Here is a 23,865-nt window from a genome sequence, read left to right on the forward strand (position 1 = left end):
GGAGAAAATTTAGTCCCACGCAATACATTCATTGCACGATCCCTATTAGATCGCGACGATGGATGACACCCAAATAGCACCGTACATACTAATTAAGTCTGAGAAATACAATTTTATGGTAACATATTTATATAATTAATTAATATGTATTGTATAAACTTATATAAAGTTACAATTCTTGTTGAAAAATAAAAACTTTCATTTGTAAATGATACATCAAAATGTATTTGAATTAATTACTCGCCCAAGTTTTCAATGTAAAAATTTGTTCAGAATTGATAATTTTTACGACTATAACATGGATATCCAAAATGAGGTTTGTACCGGACCCCAAGGAAATCCTGTAGAATGTTGAGTGCTATGCGGGTGGTGGGATACTAAATTATGTGATAAAAACTTATCAACGGTATTTTAAACTAGCCACATTCGCCTTCTCTGCTTTAGATCATAGGTTAATAAACACCACTTTCTAAACATATCATGATCTGTGCCCCTGTCATGTGACATATTAAAAATTAGTAAGTAATAATATAATATAAAGATTTGATAATATTTAAGACATATGAATTTACAAATATATTATATGAAAAGTATTTCTTTTAAAGCTGGGAGAATACACTGTGTACAGAGAGTGTAATCGAAATTTGTAAGCTATGCTGTGTATAGTGCAGCCCTTCAGAATAACCCGCTAACATAACTCACAAAACCATAACCGTGAGCAAATAAGACATAATTTATTAATTATATTAACCACAACTGAATTTCAAAAACGCTCTTTAGTATGTTTAGTGGGTAGAACGTCTCTGAAGGGTTTTACTTTAGCATTATTTTGCGCAGCGAGCAATCATTCTGGGGACAAGTGTGCCCCATATCTAGCCTTAGTAGACCTGTCAAATCGACCAGGGAATGCATATCTTTATTGTAATAATGAATCAGTAGCCGTTGTAAACTTAGTTTAATGTAAACATGTGTTGAATTCGTTGGTCTAGAGATATTCATGCAACAGAGCAACATAATGGGTCCTGGCTTTCCGAGTCAGTCGTTGTTGATACTAGTCAGATAATTGTATACCCACCCCACCATCTTGCCCCTTTAAAAATAAATAAATAAATAAAGAAGCATTCCATACAAAGATTGTATTACCTGACAACGTACTTAGCGATAAATTGTATAGGGTCCAAAAGATGGGAAATAAATATGTATTATAAAATTATGGCTTTCATTTAAATTCACCTACAACCAGTTTTCCGTTCTCACATAACATGAATTTTAGACTATTTAGCTTTCTTAAGCCCAAATTCGAAATTGCTATTATGTAATAATTTAATGATAGATACAATCATTTAAACTCGGTGAGATAACACTTCAACTTAGAATTACTTATACAGTACGAAAATTGTTTGATCCGTTTAAATTTCGGAAGAGACATTATGCGCAACAGAGACAGTAAAGGTCCCCAGTTTGTAGAGAGAGACTTATACTTTTTCTGTCGTGTATGATGTCTCTCTCAAAAATCAGACATCAGATACTGTACTCGCTACTGTCGTCGCGATTCCTAAGTGGAACGCACCCTTGGTAGAAAAATTGGTTGATTGGCGATTATGAGTGATATCGAAATATATCGATTATTGCCGAACCCTCGGTCATTCGATTATTCCAAACGATTATGAATGATATGTCGAAAACTTGATTCTGCGCATCTGAGTTTGAACCGAGTGATGAAATATTTCCAATGAACAAACGATTTGTATCACGCTTCTGCGCATTTTTGTTGAACACGGATGCAACACTGCCAAGTTGACATTGTTATTCAGTTTTTAAAAGAAATTTGCTGTGCCCTGTACACTAAAAAATTTAAATTTTGATCTTAGTTGCACCTTATAAATATGTGTGGTAAAACTTAGTTAAAGATTCTATGATTTATAACATAGTAGAGATTAAACGGATATTCGGTAACTATCCAGTTCAAATTTTAAATCCGAATACCGGATATCAAATAAATACGTACAACATAAAGATTGAAGACGCTTTATTTAGTATAGAGAATCATGAGTTTTTAATAACAGACAAAAAAATGAATAGTCAAACTGCACTATGATGAATAAAGGCAACAGACGGTTTTCTTTGTCTGCCTTTGTGTACAAGGCCAGCTTCGGAAAAAAGTCTCGCTATATACACTGCTGCAGGGCGGTGAAAGGTAAGTTTACCTTTCTTCGTATAGTTTGGGTATTGTACAGCATTAGCTGACCACCAAATATAAGGATCACGATTGCGACCAATACGCACTGATTTCAGATAAGAATCAATTTTTTTCCTTGATGATGACATTGACAAATGTTGTTTTCTGTCGCTACCTCATTAAAGTAATCCCAAAAGGTATCATGAGCTTCGCTAGATACAGCCGACTTTTCTCTTCTACTTTTTTTGACTGGCGATGAACACGAACTGCTACTGGAGGCTTCTTCGCAAAACATTTCCATAAATTATAGAACAGAATATTCTGGCGAGCTCCCTCCGCTTCAATAACACCCAAAAGGTTTGTTTTAAATCTGGGGTCCAGGTAAGTTGCAACCAAGTAGTTGGAATCTTGATTTAAGAAGTTGAAACGACTTTCTAAATCTGCTCTCAATGAGACCCTCGTGTTTGGTACATCAGGTATCCTTTGCTTAATTTCATATTCGTCTAAATACTTTTTTAGGGCTGCAACGTATGGTATCACTTCTGATAAGCATGACAAGTTAGAAGTTCTTAATTTGGTTATTTTTTCAAAGGGTTTCAGTAATTTGACACATTTCTCCATCCTCACTGTTGGTGAGTCAGATTGGTGAGTTGGAGTTTATCATGATCAGTAACATATAACGATAAGCCCGTTTTTATTCTAATAGACGTTCCGTCATATAAAAAGTGGAATTCTAACTTGTATTAATTACTTACACCATTTCATACTGATAAATTTAGCTCAGAGTAGTTAAAGTGCGTAACAAGCCGTCTACCATCAGCAATCGTTGTTACTTGAGGTTTGAAGCATCTAGCCGGATGTTCGGCCGGATATTCGGCTATCCGGTTTCAAGGTTGGCCGAATATTCGGTATTTGTATCCGGTACAACTATTCGTTTCATCTCTAATTTATAGTCTAAATATTTCGATTACCATTTAATATCTAAATTTTCGGATAACAACTTTTTTTTTTTTTGGAACAGAGAGGGGAAAATGTAAAAACCCCTCTCCGGGCACCGATCCGGAGATCATAACCAAAATGCTTCTCATATGCGATTACAGACATATGGGGAAAACAGGGCGTATATTTGCATATACGGGTTTACTGAACCAGAAGACGCGGGACTGACAATGATGCCAGCCCCCTGTCAACTGGGTTCGGAAGAACAAGTCCAATCTGAGGAAGATCCAAGATCTTCCTGGGTATGGATTGGACTTGCAGTTAGATCCGTTGGCTTCCCACCACCACTGGCCACGACAAGGCCATGCAACACAATAATATATAAAAAATATTTTATTCAAGGGAAATATCGAAATACAAGATCATTCATTCATTGCAACTAATTTGTCAGTCATTATTTTGAAATGTGCGCAGAAGCAAGTTGTCGGTATGAGATATGAAGTATTTCGTCATTCACAATCGATCATTCGATTATTTATGTCGATTATTTCTAATCATTCTATTATGAACTAACCTTATTTTGTTTTCACGCTAGATGACCTTACAAAGTTCAGCGTTATTTCATTCTTCTAAAATTAGATGGCACCACAATTCAAATGTCATGGCAGTGAAGGACTTGTTACTAACTTAGCATCACTGACAGCACTCATAGTGAGCGATTTAAGTACCAAGTTACTTCATTTCCTAAAACTGCAACTGTGGCGGATTCGGAAACAACACCGGAAGGTGACGCAGCCAGCGAACTCCTAAGCTCAGAGAACATCTATACGTCGGGAGATGGCGCTGCGATAGAAGCATCAGAATCGGTAAGTTTCCCGCGTACTGAACGATGCAAACAGGTCCTCGTCTGTCAGGGTGATTGGCAAAATTATTGTGACAATCGTAAATAATATATAATAATTTCTTTTCTATGTTGCATATTTTTTTAATTTTCCCTGAATTTGTTGCTGATACATATACTGTGATAGTCTAAACTATGGGTCGCGACCTCAAATGGGGTCGCGAGAGATTTTAATGTCAAATATTTAAATACACATTGTACAAAACTATATATTTTCATATGTATCTGTATACTGTTACTTAATAAATAAATCATCAAAAAATATGTATTTATCTTTCTTTTATATTTATATGGGGTCGCCAAGAAACTCGCAATTATTGATTCTCAACTTTTTTTTTGTCGTGATAAACTTTTAAGGATTTAAAAATTTGGCGGCAGACAAAGAAAACAAGAAGTTTAAAAAGTTGTTACCTAAAATACAATGTATAAAATAGTTTATGATAATAATATAAAATAAAATAAAATATACTTCAAAAACAACCTTAGGTTTATTAAGTAATAATACATTTATAAAATTTGGCCGCAGAACAGTGATTGAGAATCACTAGTCTAAATGCTATATCACTGAGAGTATCTCCATAGGTAACCAAACGTTTTAGGTTTTTAGAGTTTAATAACCTGAAAAACTAGTAGTACAAATGTGGACGGACAATAGTAGTTTTAGTAGATAGACGTCTCAATTAAGTCAATGACTCGTAGTGTATATTTTTACCGCCTTTTATGAAACCATTCAAGAATAGTTTTTCAAAACTTAAATAAAATATCCACATGTCGTGTAAAATAACTTACTAATACTAAAGAAATTAAAAAAAAGCAAGAAAAAAATTATATATATTACAGATATATTCAAAGTAAATCAAAACTGTCTATAGTCGTGACAATAAAAAGTGTCCACCGGTGGAGAACTATTTACTATTAATAATATCCTTGTTTTTCTGTGGATCTAATATAAAATTTATATATGTGAAATACCTGGAACAATTTATTCTGATATCAGAGTTAATCAAACACACATTAATGTTTCATAAGTTCTTAAAATTAGCTCAGAGGAGAATTATCGAATATGTTGTATTTTTTATGATAAATTTTCAGAAAATAAAATCTACATTTGAATTCCATAAAATCTAATATTGTTAATTTCATTTTTTGTTTATTGTACTGTTTATGTACTTGTTTAAAATATAAAAAATAATATTTCTACTTATTAATATTTATTAAATATTCCAGCCAGTAAACTATAAATTAATTAAATACATAAATGTTTACACAATTATCGCCGTCCGTTAAACATAGGAATAGACGCCACCTCTATGTCATCTCTGGGAGTGTCACAAGTAATCATCTGTCTTATTTGATTCTAAAACAGAACAGTAAAAACATCATGAAATAAAGCAATAATACAATACACAACAACTTACGATCAATAAATGACAGATCGCATTTGATGACTTGATGACCGAGTGCAGATCAGAAACTGGCTCAGCGTTCCTCTTTCCAGGATTCCAATCTCTGGAAAAAGTTACTTGCCCCTGGGCACTTCTGATGAACATCCATGAGACCAACAAAAGTGCTGCAGTTAACGTAAATAGTCGTAGTGATCTGTAAGAAGAAAATCACAACAGGAAATGTTGCAGACTACAGAAAGAGGAGTAAACGGCAAAAAAATAAACTTCACCTGTTGAAAGCCATGTTGATGGTGGGAGATGTTGTGTAGTCGGTGGTCGAAATAATTTTGCGGTTTATAGGGATGTGAGACTGGGCTTTTATATTAATCTCCGTCAAAAAGAAAATTCTCACGGGAATTTAATAAAGTCGGCAGAAACAGTATTTGCATTTTATGCATTGAAATGTTACAATATTAAAAGTTTCTTTGATATTAGATCGGACGGGATCGTTCGGATGGAAGATTCTTTTTTCAGTATTTTATCCCTCTGTAGGATTTTGTGTACTCCTACGTGAAGACGCAAAATGGGAAATATGTTCCGTTAAGTTAAGTAAACAGTGTGAATCTAATGAATAAATTTCCATTGCCTACAGAAGAACTAATGATTTTATGTAATCTTTAAAACTTTGTTGTCAATATTTGTTTTAAAGTTCAACGCATTTGGTATTTATAATTCTAATAATCAAAATGAATTAATTTTATTTACTTAATTAACGTAAATATTATAAACACTTTTTGATAAGATGCTTTAGAATATGATTATTATAATTGATAATTTAATTTACTTTTAAGTTAATCGAACCGTACATTAGAAAAGTGATTTCACAATACATTTAAATTTACATATGTATTTTGAAATCGTTAAATCGAGTAGACTGTTTAAACATGTCTTCCAGTAATCTCTTTGTGTCAAAAAAGAAAGAAAAATGCGATTATCTCCATAAAGGAAAACAGTTAATCCACCTTTGTGTCCTATATCACATGATTTTTTTTGTAAATATAAACTTATATAAAATTAAATACATTGCCATACATATTTTCCCCAGTATATCAATCATATAACGTTATAGAAATATTAATTGCAATGTCGTGTACGTTTTCCGAAATAATATAATACATGACACGTTGTGCACTCTTATTTTTGGGTTTTAGCCTGTTCCTAAACACTTAAGATTAAATTTAGGTTTAAACAAATTAAGATAAAGTTTCTAAATCAAATTGTTTTAATTATTATTATCATCAGCCCATATTTAATAATAATTTAAAACCACAATTGATAATAGAACACTCTTTATTAATTTGTCCTCGCTTAATATTACAATAACAGTTAAAGTTATAATAGATTATTTATTAATCTACATATAATTTGCCTGCATATTATTATTGTAGAATATACGGTGCAAAATTAAATGCACAATATATAATTTATCCGTGTTTGGTTTGACATTTTAACACATCGTTTAATGTAATTCCCCTTCCATTTATTATTATTCTTATTAAATTCAATGCTAAACTTTTTTTACTTCAGACGCTTGTTAAACATGTTATCGTAGTATTCGTGAATACAGTTGTACGAGTTTTGTGTAATCATTGATTAATTTCGAAAGCAATTTTGAGTACCAGTTGATTATATATATATATATAATGCTGCGATTATTGTTATTGTGCTCATGTATTGTGTTCATAGGTACCTCGCCTCTTCACAAAGAACATTTTACTTTGCATGTTGGTCATGTTAATGATTTTCATGCAAGGTAAGCTATACTATTGAAAGAGGCAGACAATCCGCAATCAAACGGTTTATTTACTGCCTTGACTCATTTATTTTATCATTGTTTTGTAATTATTTATAACAAATTTTATTGTAGATTCGATGAAACAAATAATTATGGTGGATCCTGTAAAAGTAAAAAATGTATTGGAGGTTTCTCACGACTCTACTCTGAACTAATTAAATTAAAAAAAAATGATCCTAATGTAATTTTACTGAATGCGGGTGATAATTTTCAAGGAACATTTTATTATTCCTTTTACAAATGGAATATTACTCAACATTTTATGAATAAAATTCCCTTCGACGCTTATGTAAGTAAGTAAACAATATTTAGTGATATTTTCATATTTGTTTTTCCAGACTCTGGGAAATCATGAATTTGACGATGAAATCAAAGGAGTTGTTCCTTTTATACAGTCTCTGAAAGCTCCAACCGTAGTTTCAAATATTGACGATTCGCTGGAACCCACATTTCAGCACATATACACGAAAAGCGTTGTTATAGAAAGAAACGGCAAGAAAATCGGAATCATTGGCGTCACAACTGACACACTTCCGGTAACTATTAATGCTAAATTTCTATGTACTATAATAAAAATTATTTAACTTGTTAAGAGCATTGCAAAGTCGGGGAAACTGAAACTTCAAGATGAATCTGAAAGCGTGAATAAGGAGGCAAAACGGCTTGTGGAGGTTGAAAAAGTTTTTACAATTATAGTTTTGTCTCACTGTGGCTTCGACCACGATCAACGTATCGCCAAAAATGCTCCTGAAAAAGTTAGTTTAATTGTTGGCGGCCACACGCATACATTTTTGTATTCGGGAGGTATATAGTATAATGTTTATATTATATTTGTTAATTTCACGGTTATACTATTGCAGCAACAAAACTTGGTCCTGACGAGGTTCAAGGACCTTATCCTACTGTTGTAAAAAGAAAAGATGGTAAAAGTGTGTTAATAACTCAAGCATCTGCTTTTTGCAAATATTATGGAAATATAACTGTGTCTTACGATAAATTTGGAGAAATGGTTAAATGGGATGGGGCACCTGTTTTCTTAGATACAACTGTTCCACAAAGTAACAAATTATTTAATTCCAAAAACAAAATGAAACATATTTATGTAATTGTTAGGTCAGGAAATAAATAAAGAGTTGGATGCTTGGAGAGCTGGACTCGTAGCAATTGGTCAAAAAGTTTTAGGATCCACCACAAAATTGATGAATAACGAAGAATGTTATTACAAAGAATGTACCCTAGGAAATATTATAACCGATGCATATATCCACTATGTAGGTATAACAAAATATAGTAACAAACATTTAAACTGTATTTCTTCAGTATTCAAATAAAAATACATCGTACCCATTAATCGCTGCAGTGAATGCAGGTGGAATAAGGAGCACAATACCTGCAGGAAGTAAGTGAAAACTAATAACAATAAATTCAATTAACATTGACAAATTGTTTCAGACATCACTTATGAGGATATTATCACAATAAGACCCTTTGGTGATGATATTTATATAAGCGAGATTCAAGGAAATTTTATCAAAGAAATGTTGGAAGCTACAACTATTATTTACGATTTTTCGGTAGGAAAGTCTAGTATTCGTTTATTGCAAGTTTCTGGTTTGAAATATGTAATAAATATGCTTAATTCTGAGGGATCCCGAGTTATTTCAGTAAAAGTTTTATGCAATAATTGTTCAATACCTAAATACGAAGATCTAGACTACAATAAAACCTATCGTATAATATTAAGTAGTTTTTTAGTGTTTGGTGGAGACAATTACATTAAAATGAGAACGCACTTGAAGAATTCTATTGTAGGGGATAATGAAATCGACGTTTTGACAAAATACTTGATGGATAAGTCACCCTTGTCGCCGAAAGAAGAAGGTCGCGTAAATGTTATAGGACTGGAAGAAGCGATCAAAACGAGAAAAGAAAAACATAAGATTATTTAAAATTATAATTACAATAAATTTAATTGTTATAATATCCTAAAGTACCCTTGTTATCAATTCCAAATAAAAGAAAGAAATAAATAAATTATTGACATGATAAGAAACTTTGTAGATAATATTTGTAGATAATAATCCACTTTTAATTAATATAATTGGAAATGTTATCTTTAATCAATACAATCAATATATAAACAAACCTCTTTTTAATTTTTAACAGTAGTAATAAACATGTTCACATTGTGTACGTTGGTTTTATTTTTCATTGTGGCAAACGCCTCACCATCAAGAGATAATGAACAATTCCAACTTAATGTGGTACATATAAATGATTTTCACGCCAGGTAAATACAATATGCTTTTATCTTAACTAGTAATTATATTAAGATATATGAATTTTAAGATTCGAGGAAACAAATGAATCTGGCGGTGCATGCAAGAGTGACACTTGTATCGGAGGTATATCAAGATTTTACGAACAAGTTAAAAATCTAAGGCAGAAAAATCCAAATTTGGTTTTGCTAAATGCAGGAGATAATTTCCAAGGCACACTTTGGTATTCAATTCATAAGTGGAATGTCACACAATACTTCTTGAACAAATTTAAATTCGATGCCATTGTAAGGAATAAATGTGCAGTAGTTACAGTTATTTTAACTGTTTTTGTAGACCTTGGGGAACCACGAATTTGATGATGGAATAAGCGGAGTGGTACCATTTATAAAGAACATGAATGCACCAACGGTTGTTTCAAATATTGATGACTTGTTGGAGCCAGATTTTCAAAATATCTACTCAAAAAGTACGATTATTGAAAGGAATGGCAAGAAAATCGGTATAATTGGAGTTTCCACTAAAACCACTGAAGTAAGTTAACTTCAGTTATTTATATTATTACAATATGAAATTACTTATCATAATTTTAAAATTAAAGCAAATATCAAGTCCTGGAAAACTTAAATTCCTTGACGAATCGGAAAGCGTTAACGCCGAAGCTAAGCGACTTGTTGCTGAAGAAAACGTATTCACAATTATTGTTCTTTCCCACTCTGGATACGAAGTTGATATAGAGATTGCAGCAAACGCTCCTGAAAAAGTCAGTTTAATCGTTGGTGGTCATTCCCATACATTTTTATACACGGGCGGTGAATATTATTAAATATTCCTCATTTCAATCTCAATAATTTATTTAAAAAACACAGAACCTACTCCTGGTCCAGATACTCCGGAAGGTCCATATCCTACAATTGTGGAAAGAAGCGACGGAACGGTTGTAAGAAGAAAAGATGGAAAAAGTGTTTTAATAACACAAGCTTCAGCTTATTGCAAATACTTCGGCAACATTAATGTTAAATATGATGAAGACGGCGAATTCGTTGACTGGAGTGGAGTACCTGTATTTATGGACAGCAACATTTCCCAAGATGATGAAATCAATGGGGATTTGGTTCCTTGGAAAGAAGCAGTCGATGCGATGGGATCTAAAGTACTGGGAAATACGTTGGTGGATTTGAACGCCGACTGCTATACCCACGAGTGTCTTCTTGGTGATTTTGTCACCGACGGATATGTCCATTATGTGAGTTATATTAGTTATATATGAGGACAAAATTTAAATGAAATATTTTTTTAAGTGGAAGAAAAAAGCCGAACCAGGATCTTGGGCATACGCTTCTATTGCTATTATGAACGCTGGAGGTTTGAGGACTACCATAGAAGCTGGAAGTATATAATTACAATTGTATAAATTATACATTTACAGTTCTTAATATATATAATTTTTAGATATTACCTATAATGACTTGCTGACAGCCCAGCCCTTTGGTAACACAGCGGACGTTAGTGAAATTAAAGGAGAGCATATTAAAGAATTGTTAGAAACAGCTGTATCATCTGAGTATTTCTACGGAAGGGTTTACGCTAGTATTAAATTAATCCAAGTCTCGGGTTTGAAGTACTCCATCGATTTAAGTCAACCAGAAGGTGCAAGGATTCAGTCAGTGGAAGTATTATGTGCAGAATGTTCGGAACCAAAATATGAGAAATTGGATTTAGAAAAAACTTATCGTATTATAACACCATCATTTTTAACTACTGGTGGTGATGGGTTCGAAATGTTGCCTAAAGTTTTGAAAAACACCGTTATTGGTCCTCTTGATAGTGACCTTTTAACTGAATTTATTAATGCCACATCTCCTATAGATACGAAAATTGAAGGAAGAATTAATATTATTGGTTCTAAGAAAATTGTTTTAAAAAATGTGTAATTGTGTAATATAATATTTAGAACCTTGCTTATTTTTATTTTACTGGAAATGACTTATGAAGAATAAATAAAATACTATTTTATTTACTAGTTTTATTTACATAATTAAGCTTTTATACTACTTCTCCTTATAGAAACTTCAGTCTTTGGTTTCGTAGAAACCACATCTGAAAGAAAATATGAAATAAAGTATTAACAATAAAAAAAGTGAAATAACTGTTGTACCTTGATTAAATAATACTTTCTTCAGATTTTGGAAGGGCATCTCTACGAATAAAGTAAGAGTTATCGACCATAAAACTACCTCGGTTACTTCATACAGCTCAAACTAAAAAAAAGTCTTATAATTCAATTAACAGTTTTGAAAATAATTTACTTACAAGTATGGATGGACTATATTGCTCAACATATTTTCTTTTTCCCACATTATAAAAGAATATGGGAAACTGTACCAAGTAAAATGAGTATGCAATTTTAGTAAAATACTTCCAACGGTTCCAACTAAAAATAGCTCCAAACCAACCTGTAAACATAATACAATGATTCACATATATTAAAATTAATTAACATACCTCCATGTCCATTGATAGCAAGATATAAGAAATATATACCAACAACTGACCAAGCTAAGGGACAAAAAGCTGCATAAGTTGCCTGTTCCAAATGGTCGTATTTAAATGTTTCTAGTCCCATATAATAAGGTCCAAACCAACATGAAAATATGCATGGGAAAAAGATGCTCCAAAATAACAAAAGATGAACCTAAATTATAAAATGTTGTTCAACGAATTTAACATTTATTGAACTTACATTTGAATATTGTGTATTTGGATCCCTCTTTTTTAATGAATACGCTAGTATAATGCCTGCTAAATAAACTGTTGCTCTATGAGTTGGTAAAATATATGAATAATTGGCTACGTTAAATAAACTCGACACCCTAAAATTAACACCCTAATACACATGTGGATTAATTTTTAATATATATACTTACGAAATTCCAAAATATACAATATAACTTAAACTATAAGTATAAGTTGCCCAAAAACGCAAAAATGTAGACAACAATCCTGCTGCGATTGCAACTATTAAACCAAGTTTAGGTTTGCGCCACAACAATAAAACGAAAATTGGCGTAACCAAGTACAATTGCATGTCTGTGCCAATTTGGTGAGTGTGGTTCATGCACTAAAAAATATAGTTATAAATAAAAATAAATTTATTTTTATTTTTCTGGCACATACCATATTTTCGAAGCCGAAGTAATTATGAATAAAGAGCATATTCCTCCACATATATTGCTTGCATAATTCGGAGTGATGTTTTACTACTAAAGGCCATTGTGGTCCTGAATTCCATTGTGGCATTATGTATGTGTAAAATAAAATAATGGTTAGAAAATTTGGCACTATCCTAAAAAAAATCATCAAATAAACATTTGATTAATTAATAAAATAATATATTATAATTAATATAATAATATAAATTATGCTATTGCGAAGTCCTCTTATATTTGGGACTGTCCCAATGCATAAATCATTTAATAAATTTAGGTACTTGCTAACAGTGAAATAAAATTATTATCGGAACATAATTATGTGCATAAAATTAAGTTTCTTTCCTTGAACCCGAGTTAAATTGAATTGAATGAAAACTGGCAACGTCGGCAAACTGACAACAAGCACATTGTGTAGGTTATGTTAAAAAGTGAATGTTGATATTTTATGTTTAATTTAGCTGTACGATGCCTCCTACGATTCAAAATGGAACAAATCCAACAGAGAAAAGACCAGTTAAAGCCCCAGAAAAAAGGTATTTACGTTTTTCATTTTTAAAGCATAATTTTAATGTAATGTTACATTTGCAGGTCTGACTTAATATGCAAAGTTAAGTATTGTAATACTTTGCCAGATATACCGTTTGATTTAAAGTTTATTTCATATCCATTTGAACAGTCCAGATTTATACAGTACAATCCAACTTCATTAGAAAGACAATATAAGTATGAAGTTCTTACAGAACATGATTTAGGCGTAGGGATTGACTTGATCAATAAAGACATATATGCAGTTGAACCTGGAGCTCATTTGGATCCAGCTGATGAAAAATTACTTGAGGAAGACATTTTGACTCCTCAGGATTCCAAAAGATCCAGACATCATGGGAGAGCAGTGTCATGGTTGCGCAGAACTGAATACATATCTACTGAACAGACTAGGTTCCAGCCTCAAACGATGGACAAAGTTGAAGCTAAAGTTGGTTATAGTATTAAGAAAAATCTCAAAAATGAAACTCTGTATATGGACAGAGACTCACAAATTAAAGCTATTGAAAAAACCTTTGAGGATTCTAAGTCAACTATTGAAAAACATTACAGCAAACCAAATGTTACAGCTGTGGAAATTTTGCCAGTGTATCCTGATTTCAATTTATGGAAATATCCTTGCGCACAAGTTATATTTGACTCTGATCCAGCGCCAGTAGGAAAACAAGTTCCTGCTCAGATAGAAGAAATGTCACAAGCAATGATCAGGTATGTTTCTTTTTTCGCGTCATACAAATTTCTTTAAAAATTTTTATTTACAGAGGTGTGATGGATGAAAGTGGAGAACAATTTGTTGCTTACTTCTTACCAACAGAAGAAACTTTGGAGAAAAGAAGAGAAGATTTTGCCAACAACATTGCTTATCAAGATGATGAAGAATATGAGTATAAAATGGCTCGCGAATACAATTGGAATGTCAAGAGTAAAGCCAGTAAAGGTTACGAAGAAAATTATTTCTTTGTTGTTCGGAAGGACGGTATTTACTACAATGAACTTGAAACTCGAGTACGTTTAAGCAAAAGAAGACAAAAGGTTGGTCAGCCTGCAAGTAATACAAGACTGGTTGTTAAACACAGACCTATGGACGCTAACGAATTTAGAATGCAAAGATATAGAGAAAAACAGTTGGAACCACCAGGTGAGGAAGATGAAGAACTGGAAATGGAACAAGAAGATAACAATCAACAGGATGAAAGTCAGGCAGAATCTGACCAAGAAAAGGAAGATAAAGGCAAAGACAGTGATAATGACAGTATGTTATGCACAAATTATGTCTCAAACTCATATTTAACCACAATTCCATTTTTAGGGAGCAGCGATGGCGAAAGATCCAAAGCATCGTCGAGAGCATCATCAAGATCTTCCAGATCTAGATCGCGGTCTCGTTCTAAGTCAAAGTCACGATCGAGATCTAAGTCAGCATCCCGGTCACGATCTCGGTCCAGATCCAAATCTAGTTCGAGATCCAGATCACGTTCAAAATCTGGATCAAGGTCTAGATCCAGGTCGAAATCTGGTTCCAGATCGCCGTCAAAGTCTCCGTCGAGGTCTAGGTCTAGGTCTAAAAGTAAATCGCAAAGTAGGTCACCCTCCAGGTCTAGGTCCAGATCAAAATCACATTCAAGATCCCGATCGGGCTCACCGTCAGGTTCGGGATCTGGGTCAGGCTCTGGTTCAGGGTCTGAGAGTGAGTGAAATTTTGGTATTATGTTTTAACTATTTTTTTTTTTTTAATAAAATATTAGATTATTCTTTCTTCTATATGTTTTACCATTTATTCTTAATTAAGGTTAATACATAAATCCACAAACTTACCTAAAAAGTCTGTTAATCATTTTATCCTTTAACTTTAGTTCGTTGTGCTTTTGTAAATCATTAAACATAGCATTCGCGTTCAGTAATCCAGCGATCCCGATGAAGTTTTCTGTGTACACAACAGCGTTTCTCGCAAAAACACTCCACCACGCTGCGGTCATCTAGTTTATAAAACATAGAACATAATTTTATTACAATAATAATATTATAATGCTATATAAACAAAATTTTACCTCAACAAATTTAGTTCTATTCATGTATGGATTAAACTGTAGTGCCATACTTTTATGCGAAACCAATAATCCAATTGCACTTAAGGCACGAAGACCATGAACTACTGCGAAATCATTTTTGTCGTTTTCGTCTTTTACTGTCTTCATATTATTCCAATTTCTTTGTATAGAAAAACAGTATATAAATCTCGTGAAATAATCTACAATATTTAAAGTATAAAATTTAAATTAATACAATATTTAAAGAAACTTACTTGAATTGCTTTGAAATAAGTTATTGAAAACTGTAGCCAATATAACTAAAGAAATAATTGTAATAAAGTACCATCTTGTAAATTTATAACCAAAGGATGTGTCTTCTTGAATTTCGTTAGACTGGCACATGTGTTCTCTAATTAATACTTTTACACCTATAGTATTCTCCAAACTCGTTTTTAAGTCGTCACTTGAACACTCTTTCGGTATGCAAAATCCCCAACGAATATTTGCAAAACCTGGTGTCCTGTGTGTTTTCTATAATATATTGGCGTTAATTCATGATCATTTATAACAGAATAAATAATTACATCAGTAAAATCTTCGACTATAGCAAAATGAGAATGGATACGATTTTTGTAACGCTCTAAAGGTCCTGTCATCAAGTGTTTTACGTCGACATCTGCTAAGCAGTATTGAGCGTTTGATAATTCCATACATTCGTCAAAATCGCCGAATTGATTTACGTTTCCGTTTAAAAGGCCCGACGATAATTTCCCAGTTGCATCTAACACTAAAATAAAATTTATTTGACCTTTTATAATTTTTTTTATTTCAATTTCTTGTATTTAATTTTTATATTTTTGGCGTTAAAATTTGTCAAGTTTATAAAAACTTTTGTACTTTAATATAGTAATATGTATAATATTAGTATCAAAATAATAAATTTTTTTACACTTACTTTTTACGTCGTCATAATTATGTTTTTTAACTCCTTCCAAAAATCGGGCGTACGCGTGTTGACACTGTGGGGAAACTGCCGTAGAGTTTTCCATTATCGTTAATGGAAACCTCTTAAATAATTGGATTAAGTCAACATTTGTATCATTTACACAATCATCTAAAACGGGAGTGATTATTTTAAAGAACTTCCTTATCCAATAACACACTTTTAAAACATTGATCTTTTTCCTTTTCCTTTTGGACTAGGTCACCAACAACAACACTAGGCGTACAATTTATCATTAAAACAAGTATTAATTTGATAGTTTGATTCATGATTGCCGTGTGGAACTCGTGAATAACTAACGCAAGAGTATGACGGGACTTGCTTTATATCAAATGGTGTGGGGGCATTAGAAAAATTCATCAGTAAACTTGACATAATATCATAGGTTTTGGCGGGTTATTAGGTTAATTTATTAGCAATGAATATGTATTATTCATTTTGCATTCTCAATGTCAATGTTGAAAATATTAATTAAACCTGCTGCATTCAATTTCAGAATCTGTTTTTTTGAAAGATTAATGATTATGCTTTTGCACTTTTTTATTTTAACAAGCTTCAACAACTTCATATTTATGTATTGTGTTGTGGGAAATTAAAACAAGTTATGTTAAATTTACTTTATTTTCCCTCAGGTGTCTTAATATCACCTCGTCGAATTACATATAAAGCATAATATCTAAATAAATATGATAAATTTATCCTGTATATTTCCCAGCGAATAGAATCGAATCTGTATCAGAGTGTTTCAAATAGAAGATGAAAGGGTTGTTTGCAATAAAGTCTGCAGTCAACCTAGGTTGAAATGGAGCACTTAATAATGCCACTAAACCTGAAAAACAAAACATAACAAAATTAACACACATCGGTTATAATCAATTATGTTGTAAGCAATAGATTATTTCGTAAATTTGGCATTTATGTTTTTTATCCCTTGAACAATTGTTCATTTGCAATTGTAATATTCGAATAAATTTTAAGGAGATTCGGACTTGGGTCAATGATAAAGGGTGACAATGGAGGCGATGAAGCAATTATATGAATTTTTTTTGCACAAGAAAAAATTTTTAAATAATGGCTAGTTTTTATACACTGCGACGTCTATTACAATGATTTGAAACCTTTCAATAAGTTTGTATTTATTTAATATTATAAATTAAAATTAGAAAATTTCGTTGACTCACACAACTACCATCTTACAGTGATGACAAATAAATATAAATATATCGTGGTGTGAGTCATCACATAGAACAATCCCAAGCGAAGCATTTTCCACACAACCAGGTTAACCTACAAGTTAAATGAAATGCGTTTAGGCGGTAGTATTAATTGAAAGCACATTGCAACGTTTACGATTTAGTAGGCGCTATATTCTCTATATAAAAATAGAAAACAATGGGTAATTTTTTTGGAATGATGTTTCGGGTATATTTTTTTCTCTAAATCGTAAAATATATTAATTGTTGCTCTGTGCCTGGAAAATCAACGTGTTTCATTTACTTTGTACTTAACAATACATATTTCGATAACACATAACAATATGTCCATTTGACAATTTTAACTGTTATTGCACACATAAAAAAGAGCATTTTCTTTTATGTTCTTACCTATTTTAGAATAATTTAAATGTCTCCAAGTTTTCCAATAAACAGGATAACTTTTTTCAGACTTATGAAAAATATGAAGGGACGATCAGCAATAAAGTCAAACGCTGAACTATTGTCCGACCCCACACGTATATCAATCAATGCTATAAAAAATCAAAAACACAAAATAATCACCCAAAAAAATTAGCCATGTGTTAGTGAACATAAAGACAAGAGGAAGTAAACTCATTTTATTAAGGAAACAATTATCACAAAATATATAAACTAAAATCTAGAGATGTGCATTCAACAGAAGCCCATATTCACTGCAGGAGTGGATTTGTGACTTTGCCAACGTAAATTATAACGTTCCGGTATTTAACGAAGAATAAGAACGGCCGTACTGCTCTGAATTTATTGACTAATTTTCTGACCCAGTACACTTTTGGTTCCCTTTTTGCTATAACAGAATAGCACACATTTAGACATCGACAAATGTTTAGTCTGTCGCATCCACTTTAACAAACCATCCACTCACTAAAAAGCCACTATAGGATTTCATTTTCATTTGGTTATTTTTATTCTAGATTAAAACGTATATAAAGCTACTTTGTGGTTTGGAATTGTATTAAGTGGATGTGACTCATCGATGATGTTACAGTGAACTTGGGTTAGTGAATGAATGATGTTAAGAATAAATTTCCGTGGCATTTTCTACTCATTTTATGTTAATGTAATCAGATTTAAGTGGTAATTGTCAGGTCATAAATAATCGATTTGAATATGCAAAGGTACGCCAGTTATTTATCGATAAACAGGAAGTTTGAATTTCCAATAATTTAATAATATATCTTCACCTTCTTCTAAGTACACCAACGTTTAACACGAATACAATTAGCGGTTGCCTTGTTACCTTGTTTACTTTCTTTCAAGGCAAAACATTATGAAGGAATGTTAGTAATTAAGTAATTTTCATGCTATGTTTATAGACAGATAATTAACTTACAGTAATTTACTTACCGGCAGTTGATGACGCAGCTTCGGTGCCAGTTTCAGTTACATTAATGAAAGTTTTTTGTAAAATGTCACTAATAAACAAGTCCCCCTTTTTACCACCAATTCCGCTTAAATCGGCTTCGCCTCCGATAAAGGCTTTTTTTACGCCCAGCTGGAAAAATTAAATAAAATATTTATCTCATAAGAACAAAAACATTTTTACTTACACTTTGCAAAATTGGGACAAATTTTACACTGGATTCAATGGAGAATTTGGGCAAAGCAACGTATACGCGCTCTGAAGTGTACGGTTGAGGTTTCAAAGCCTCAACCAATTTGTCTTCAATCTGTTCAAGCTGCACCTTCTGATAGGGTAACACAATCGTCAACACAACTTCATTTCCAGAATAAGGAATCTCCAAGAACTTAGCCTTCAATTCTTTGTTCTCGTAATAGTTCAAAGTTTCAGTCGTGTGCATGGTGGGTACTTCCTTGGAACCACTAGGAGAATAAAATATTTCATCCCTAGTGTCAATGCGCTCGAACAAATGCCATTTTCCCAAAAAGTATAAAGTATTGACTAGTACTGCCTTAATATTATCGGAAAGAGCTGATGGTGGCACTATTCCACGTATTTTCCCAGCAGTTTGATCCTCCACCCATGAATTGATGGCATTTGCTGCCTTTAAGGGTTCTCCAAATGCAATATTCTCCGCATCAGCTAAATAGTTTTGTTTTGCAATGATTTTAAAGTCATCATTCACTGAAAAATTTTGATTAACGTAAACTTTATTGGCTGAGAGTAACTTAATTTCATCGTTGCTAGTTTGGAACTGTGGAAGAAGTGACTTAAGACTCGAGGCGGTTCTTTCTTTAGTTGATGGAAATTTTAAGCCTTTAATAAGTTCATCAGCGGTTGCGCCTTTGGATCCCTCAAGGGCCAAAGCCAATATAGTTTCTGCTGAGATTGGACTTACGAGAAAGTTGCCGCTGTTTGATTTTACTATTTCCTGTTGAATTGAAATACAGGTGAGTACATAATTCCATAACATCTTATATTTTATTTTACAATTACTTCATGCTGGTGACCTTTATATAGTTTTAATAAATTCAATAAGTACATAACAACCAGTTTTAAAAGGTATAACTTCAAGTAGTAGTAAAAATGAAACTAGGTCATTAAAATAATTTTATATAATACGTTAGAAAACTTTACAGTGAACATTCCAATGAAACATGATTATCACATTGGAATTTACCTTGTAAATATCTGCAGTAAATTGCCTGTTGCCATTAATGAATTCTTCAACGGGTTCGTCGGTCAAAACTCCTATTACGGCGGCCAAAAATATAAAAAGCCTCTTCATTTTGACACCTACAATAAAAAATCCTACAATACTACATTCATAAAATTATTGGTATGCAACATTACTTCTTAAATTAATGATCCGGTTTTGAATATATGCTTCCCAAAAACTGGACAAACCAGATAGGTCAATAGCTTAAATCTTTTGTTTGTTTTTGTAAGGCTCTCGACGTGAGTTACTTCATTAATTTCACGGAACTGATTAAGCACAAATCAACCTTCGTTTGATGTCTTTGAATTTCACAATCGGGTTTATTTTGAATTAGAATTAATATTAAAAATAAAGATGATATTAGTTAGAAGTAGTTACTGGAATTCCCAATATAAAAACGAAATCACTAAATATCAATCTGGGCTAGTTTGCATAAGAAATATTAAATACCGTTGTTTATTCATGGGAAATAGAATTTTTGTAGAGACTAATTATTATCATTTACACTAACATTTTACTGCAAACACATACACTGATCAAAATAATATTAATAAATATATAATAATATACACGAGATAATGTTACAATACATGATATTTGGATAAACAAAATTAAATATTACGTACTAACCTTGATACTTTTACACTGCACAATTTTTATACACAATTAATTTCAAAAATATTCTTTTTAATGGTGTCAGGTATTCAACTCGTGAATTGGTCGTCAAATTGCAAAACTAAACTGCACGTAATGTTTCGACTATTCGAGGAACAAGATTAGTGAATATAAAACTGGCTTTACCACTTCTTCGTGACGACTACGGTGTAGTATCGCTTGCGATTGTCGTAAAAAAGAACATCGAAATAGTAAGAAGTGGCTCGTTTGACCGCTTTTTACCAATCATTGTTAAAGCACGACGAAGAGCGAATTCTATATATACAGTCTAACAAGTAAAAAAAACATTATAAAGTCACGATTTGCTCGGAATATAATTTACATCATAATTACTAATAGATAAACAATTTTATTAATTCACAGAACAAAAATGTTGAATCAACGAACAATTTTAAATTAATTTTACAGTGTTTGGAGAGTAACTTCCAAAAATGTTTCAGAAATAAGGCCAATGATTAACTTATTATATATTTATTGAAATACAAACAACTCAAAAACAATGCCTTGTAGGCTATAAAACATTACTTATTGATAACAAACAAATTACAGAATTATAAAACACTTAGAGTAACATTTTACAGAACATCTACATGGCAGTTTAAACATTTATTCAATAATAATTTCAAACAAATATATTTTTAAAATTAACATATCTTGAAATGAAAGTTGAAACAACAATAATAATATTACAAATAAAATGTAACTAAGGAAAAATATTAGTAAGAGGTATTTTGTGATTTTAATTTAATTCGATTTCCAATTAAATTAAGTAGGTATTCTTTCATGTATTAATACATATCGTCCAATTCTTGACGTTGGGAAACTCGTATGGAAAATTTGATGTTTTAATTTATATCTGAAATCATAATATTATATATTATAAATAATAAAAAATATGGTCAAATTAATTATTACCTGCTAAGGATGTCTGATATTCCTGCAGCTAAAATATCAAAACTGATAATATGGGAGGGTAGTGTTCCATTTGGTGGATAATTTTGACGTAACCAGACATTAGGATTATTGTAGAATATCTCAGACTCATCTAAATAATTAGTAATTGACGCATTGAAATTCGGTTCGCAGGTCAAAAATCGGCTTGATACATTTACATGTAAATAACTAAATATTCCATTAGAAAATTGTTGAATGCTAAACTGTTTAATTTTCATACCTATAATATGGAGTAGAATGACAAGGCATCAAAAATAAAAAGTTCTTTTCAGAAGTGTCACTAGAGGCGATTTCTCTAAGAGGTTCCATTACATCTACAACTCCCCTTTGATGTACAAAACCCAAATACCAAGAAGGTCCCAAATTTCCAGCAAAAATTAATATAGCCACCAACCATATTGCAAATCTGAAATTACAAATGATCAACTCATAATTCCATTCAATATAGGGTACTTACATATTCGCTTTTCTACTCCAAGCACTGAGATATCTGGAGGAGATATAGAACGCGATAGGCAATAACGGTAGCAGAAATCTGAATTCTTTATGTGGCAGGAAACTAAAAATTCAATAAAGACATATTATATATAAATTATATTAATATTATATAACAGACCTGTAAACTGCGGTTGTAAATACGACGCTGCCGAGTAATATGAGTTCGTTAGGATGGACTCTGCGGTTCTTCAATACAACTAATGTGGCTATTAAGAAAGGGATCAACTGAATTCCCAAGATTGTAGGCAAGCCAGTCGATAAATACCAGTGCCATGGATGTGAACCATAAAATACTCCTATATTGTGGTATAGATTATATTTTAGGAATTCAAAACTAGACACTAGCAAATTGCCATGCATCCAACTGTCTAGCAACACCGATGTCACTAATATAGTAACCCTAAAATTGTATAATTAATATCAATACATATTACTTTTGGTATTTTTATTTGAAACTAATATAATCATCTAATTGGAAATATTAGACGTGACATTATACATACCCAATAGGTATGTATCTAAGAAATATTGTCTTGAGCACACTGCCCTTGACAACTGTCAAATGGTACAAGCAAATAGGAACCCATAAAATCACAGATGTGGGTCTCACAACAAATAGAATAGCAATTATCCAAATAAATATGTTATTATCCTCTACAAATCAGAACATGTTCATTTACTTAAATGTTTATAAATGTTCAAATACTGCACCTTTGCCTTTTCCTGGCCAAGGAAAGTGATAGAGAGCTATTGTGGATAGGGCACATTCAAAACTATTTATTAATGTACGAGATCCAGCATAAAACCAAAACCATGAACTGGCTATTGTAAAAACAGCCCATTTCTTGGTGCCAGACCATTTGTAAAAACATAGATCTGAGTAAGCGCTTAGTAAAGCTTGTAGTACTTTGGGACCATAAATCTAAAAAATTAATTGTTGCAAAACATTTCAAGAAAAAATATAAATGTTCATACCAGTGCTAATGGGTTATCAAGGCCTACGATTTCCAAAAGTTTGTAGAATCCAGCTATTATCAGTGGGTAAATATAACTTCGAATACCAAGGGCCCATTCCCATGTTAAAAATCCATAATCAAAGACAATCTTATGAGCGACTTCGACCGATTGCCAGTATTCATCAGGTACAAAATACGTTTGTACGAAAAATGCTCCTATAATTCGTACTGAAAGGAATATCAAAAGGACGTCAAAGTTTTTCATTTTATCAATTAAAAGAGTCACTTTTTCACAAACTATGAATTAAACTTCGGTTATTAGGCCATAATATTTGGTCAATATTGTAATATTACTAAATACATATCAAAAATAGTTCAATTTTTATAAATAGAATTTTGTGACCTCCCAAATAGTAGTAGGTTATGTTTTCATTCTCGCGGTTTTGAGTAAACACGTTCATTAGGCATACGCAACCACCATTGCATATAAAACAAAAGTGAAACAAACATGACAACAAATATTTAAGGAAAACTTTTATTTGCAAAATTGTATTAAAATACACAACCAATATTACA

The 23,865-nt window shown here is 32.0% G+C and overlaps 7 protein-coding genes across 12 annotated transcripts; 3 read left to right on the forward strand and 4 right to left on the reverse strand.

Annotated features, from left to right (window-relative positions):
- Positions 1 to 5,211: 5,211 nt before the first annotated feature.
- On the reverse strand, positions 5,212 to 5,991 carry LOC109594864 (uncharacterized). The gene is made up of 3 exons (XM_020010111.2): positions 5,695 to 5,991; positions 5,438 to 5,618; positions 5,212 to 5,376 (listed from the first exon to the last, which is right to left on the reverse strand). The coding sequence occupies exons 1-3, from the start codon at positions 5,706 to 5,708 to the stop codon at positions 5,290 to 5,292; spliced, it is 282 nt and encodes a 93-aa protein (XP_019865670.1). The 5' UTR covers positions 5,709 to 5,991; the 3' UTR covers positions 5,212 to 5,289.
- A 1,051-nt stretch (positions 5,992 to 7,042) lies between these two features.
- On the forward strand, positions 7,043 to 9,320 carry LOC109594851 (apyrase). Of its 2 annotated transcripts, none has more exons than XM_020010092.2 (8): positions 7,043 to 7,217; positions 7,332 to 7,548; positions 7,598 to 7,795; positions 7,853 to 8,063; positions 8,120 to 8,317; positions 8,373 to 8,530; positions 8,580 to 8,658; positions 8,712 to 9,320. In XM_020010092.2, the coding sequence occupies exons 1-8, from the start codon at positions 7,108 to 7,110 to the stop codon at positions 9,206 to 9,208; spliced, it is 1,668 nt and encodes a 555-aa protein (XP_019865651.2). In that variant the 5' UTR covers positions 7,043 to 7,107; the 3' UTR covers positions 9,209 to 9,320. The 2 variants fall into 2 exon arrangements, with proteins under 2 accessions (XP_019865651.2, XP_049820296.1); XM_049964339.1 differs by having other exon boundaries at positions 8,580 to 8,651; positions 8,712 to 8,876.
- Positions 9,321 to 9,332: 12 nt separating this feature from the next.
- Positions 9,333 to 11,554, forward strand: LOC109594841 (apyrase). The gene is made up of 7 exons (XM_020010075.2): positions 9,333 to 9,549; positions 9,609 to 9,825; positions 9,875 to 10,072; positions 10,140 to 10,350; positions 10,408 to 10,784; positions 10,840 to 10,930; positions 10,991 to 11,554. The coding sequence occupies exons 1-7, from the start codon at positions 9,437 to 9,439 to the stop codon at positions 11,470 to 11,472; spliced, it is 1,689 nt and encodes a 562-aa protein (XP_019865634.1). The 5' UTR covers positions 9,333 to 9,436; the 3' UTR covers positions 11,473 to 11,554.
- On the reverse strand, positions 11,518 to 16,553 carry LOC109594847 (uncharacterized). Its single transcript, XM_020010084.2, has 13 exons — positions 16,490 to 16,553; positions 16,282 to 16,440; positions 15,911 to 16,113; positions 15,599 to 15,857; positions 15,345 to 15,544; positions 15,112 to 15,272; positions 12,716 to 12,884; positions 12,466 to 12,659; positions 12,282 to 12,411; positions 12,044 to 12,233; positions 11,852 to 11,994; positions 11,697 to 11,799; positions 11,518 to 11,638 (listed from the first exon to the last, which is right to left on the reverse strand). The coding sequence occupies exons 2-13, from the start codon at positions 16,373 to 16,375 to the stop codon at positions 11,577 to 11,579; spliced, it is 1,908 nt and encodes a 635-aa protein (XP_019865643.2). The 5' UTR covers positions 16,376 to 16,440; positions 16,490 to 16,553; the 3' UTR covers positions 11,518 to 11,576.
- Positions 13,133 to 15,046, forward strand: LOC109594846 (RNA polymerase II-associated factor 1 homolog). Its single transcript, XM_020010083.2, has 4 exons — positions 13,133 to 13,283; positions 13,339 to 14,004; positions 14,058 to 14,548; positions 14,606 to 15,046. Exons 1-4 carry the CDS (start codon positions 13,216 to 13,218, stop codon positions 14,989 to 14,991), a joined length of 1,611 nt encoding a protein of 536 aa, XP_019865642.1. The 5' UTR covers positions 13,133 to 13,215; the 3' UTR covers positions 14,992 to 15,046.
- A 378-nt stretch (positions 16,554 to 16,931) lies between the features above and the next one.
- On the reverse strand, positions 16,932 to 21,106 carry LOC109594845 (serine protease inhibitor 42Dd). 5 transcript variants are annotated; one of them, XM_020010081.2, is made up of 6 exons: positions 20,837 to 21,106; positions 20,168 to 20,283; positions 19,136 to 19,918; positions 18,933 to 19,080; positions 17,934 to 18,076; positions 16,932 to 17,158 (listed from the first exon to the last, which is right to left on the reverse strand). In XM_020010081.2, the coding sequence occupies exons 2-5, from the start codon at positions 20,273 to 20,275 to the stop codon at positions 17,949 to 17,951; spliced, it is 1,167 nt and encodes a 388-aa protein (XP_019865640.1). In that variant the 5' UTR covers positions 20,276 to 20,283; positions 20,837 to 21,106; the 3' UTR covers positions 16,932 to 17,158; positions 17,934 to 17,948. The 5 variants fall into 5 exon arrangements, with proteins under 5 accessions (XP_019865640.1, XP_019865639.1, XP_019865637.1 ...); XM_020010080.2 differs by lacking the exon at positions 17,934 to 18,076 and having other exon boundaries at positions 20,837 to 21,104; XM_020010078.2 differs by lacking the exons at positions 16,932 to 17,158; positions 17,934 to 18,076 and adding an exon at positions 18,149 to 18,372.
- A 230-nt stretch (positions 21,107 to 21,336) lies between these two features.
- On the reverse strand, positions 21,337 to 23,734 carry LOC109594858 (GPI mannosyltransferase 3). Its single transcript, XM_049964446.1, has 8 exons — positions 23,309 to 23,734; positions 23,045 to 23,255; positions 22,837 to 22,987; positions 22,452 to 22,733; positions 22,293 to 22,394; positions 22,056 to 22,241; positions 21,797 to 22,003; positions 21,337 to 21,737 (listed from the first exon to the last, which is right to left on the reverse strand). Exons 1-8 carry the CDS (start codon positions 23,552 to 23,554, stop codon positions 21,647 to 21,649), a joined length of 1,476 nt encoding a protein of 491 aa, XP_049820403.1. The 5' UTR covers positions 23,555 to 23,734; the 3' UTR covers positions 21,337 to 21,646.
- Positions 23,735 to 23,865: the final 131 nt, after the last annotated feature.

This window comes from Aethina tumida, chromosome 3, assembly GCF_024364675.1.
Source record: "Aethina tumida isolate Nest 87 chromosome 3, icAetTumi1.1, whole genome shotgun sequence".
NCBI classification, from domain to species: Eukaryota; Metazoa; Arthropoda; class Insecta; order Coleoptera; family Nitidulidae; genus Aethina; species Aethina tumida.

Coding starts and splice junctions, on each gene's coding strand:
- LOC109594858 (XM_049964446.1), bottom strand. CDS start 23,554: ATGAAAAACTTTGACGTCCTTTTGATATTCCTTTCAGTACGAATTATA. Junction 22,395..22,451: donor TTTACAACCGCAGTTTACAG/GTCTGTTATATA, acceptor TTGAATTTTTAG/TTTCCTGCCACATAAAGAAT. Junction 21,738..21,796: donor ATATCAGACATCCTTAGCAG/GTAATAATTAAT, acceptor TTATGATTTCAG/ATATAAATTAAAACATCAAA.
- LOC109594845 (XM_020010078.2), bottom strand. CDS start 20,275: ATGAAGAGGCTTTTTATATTTTTGGCCGCCGTAATAGGAGTTTTGACC. Junction 19,081..19,135: donor TTGTCCCAATTTTGCAAAGT/GTAAGTAAAAAT, acceptor TAATTTTTCCAG/CTGGGCGTAAAAAAAGCCTT. Junction 18,373..18,932: donor AGCTGCGTCATCAACTGCCG/GTAAGTAAATTA, acceptor ATTCTGTTATAG/CAAAAAGGGAACCAAAAGTG.
- LOC109594851 (XM_020010092.2), top strand. CDS start 7,108: ATGCTGCGATTATTGTTATTGTGCTCATGTATTGTGTTCATAGGTACC. Junction 8,064..8,119: donor TACATTTTTGTATTCGGGAG/GTATATAGTATA, acceptor ATACTATTGCAG/CAACAAAACTTGGTCCTGAC. Junction 8,659..8,711: donor GAGCACAATACCTGCAGGAA/GTAAGTGAAAAC, acceptor AAATTGTTTCAG/ACATCACTTATGAGGATATT.
- LOC109594847 (XM_020010084.2), bottom strand. CDS start 16,375: ATGGAAAACTCTACGGCAGTTTCCCCACAGTGTCAACACGCGTACGCC. Junction 15,858..15,910: donor TAGTCGAAGATTTTACTGAT/GTAATTATTTAT, acceptor AATATATTATAG/AAAACACACAGGACACCAGG. Junction 11,800..11,851: donor AATATAGTCCATCCATACTT/GTAAGTAAATTA, acceptor ACTTTTTTTTAG/TTTGAGCTGTATGAAGTAAC.
- LOC109594846 (XM_020010083.2), top strand. CDS start 13,216: ATGCCTCCTACGATTCAAAATGGAACAAATCCAACAGAGAAAAGACCA. Junction 13,284..13,338: donor GTTAAAGCCCCAGAAAAAAG/GTATTTACGTTT, acceptor TTACATTTGCAG/GTCTGACTTAATATGCAAAG. Junction 14,549..14,605: donor CAAAGACAGTGATAATGACA/GTATGTTATGCA, acceptor TTCCATTTTTAG/GGAGCAGCGATGGCGAAAGA.
- LOC109594864 (XM_020010111.2), bottom strand. Junction 5,377..5,437: donor CGATCTGTCATTTATTGATC/GTAAGTTGTTGT, acceptor GTTCTGTTTTAG/AATCAAATAAGACAGATGAT.
- LOC109594841 (XM_020010075.2), top strand. CDS start 9,437: ATGTTCACATTGTGTACGTTGGTTTTATTTTTCATTGTGGCAAACGCC. Junction 9,826..9,874: donor AATTTAAATTCGATGCCATT/GTAAGGAATAAA, acceptor CTGTTTTTGTAG/ACCTTGGGGAACCACGAATT. Junction 10,073..10,139: donor TTTCCACTAAAACCACTGAA/GTAAGTTAACTT, acceptor TTAAAATTAAAG/CAAATATCAAGTCCTGGAAA.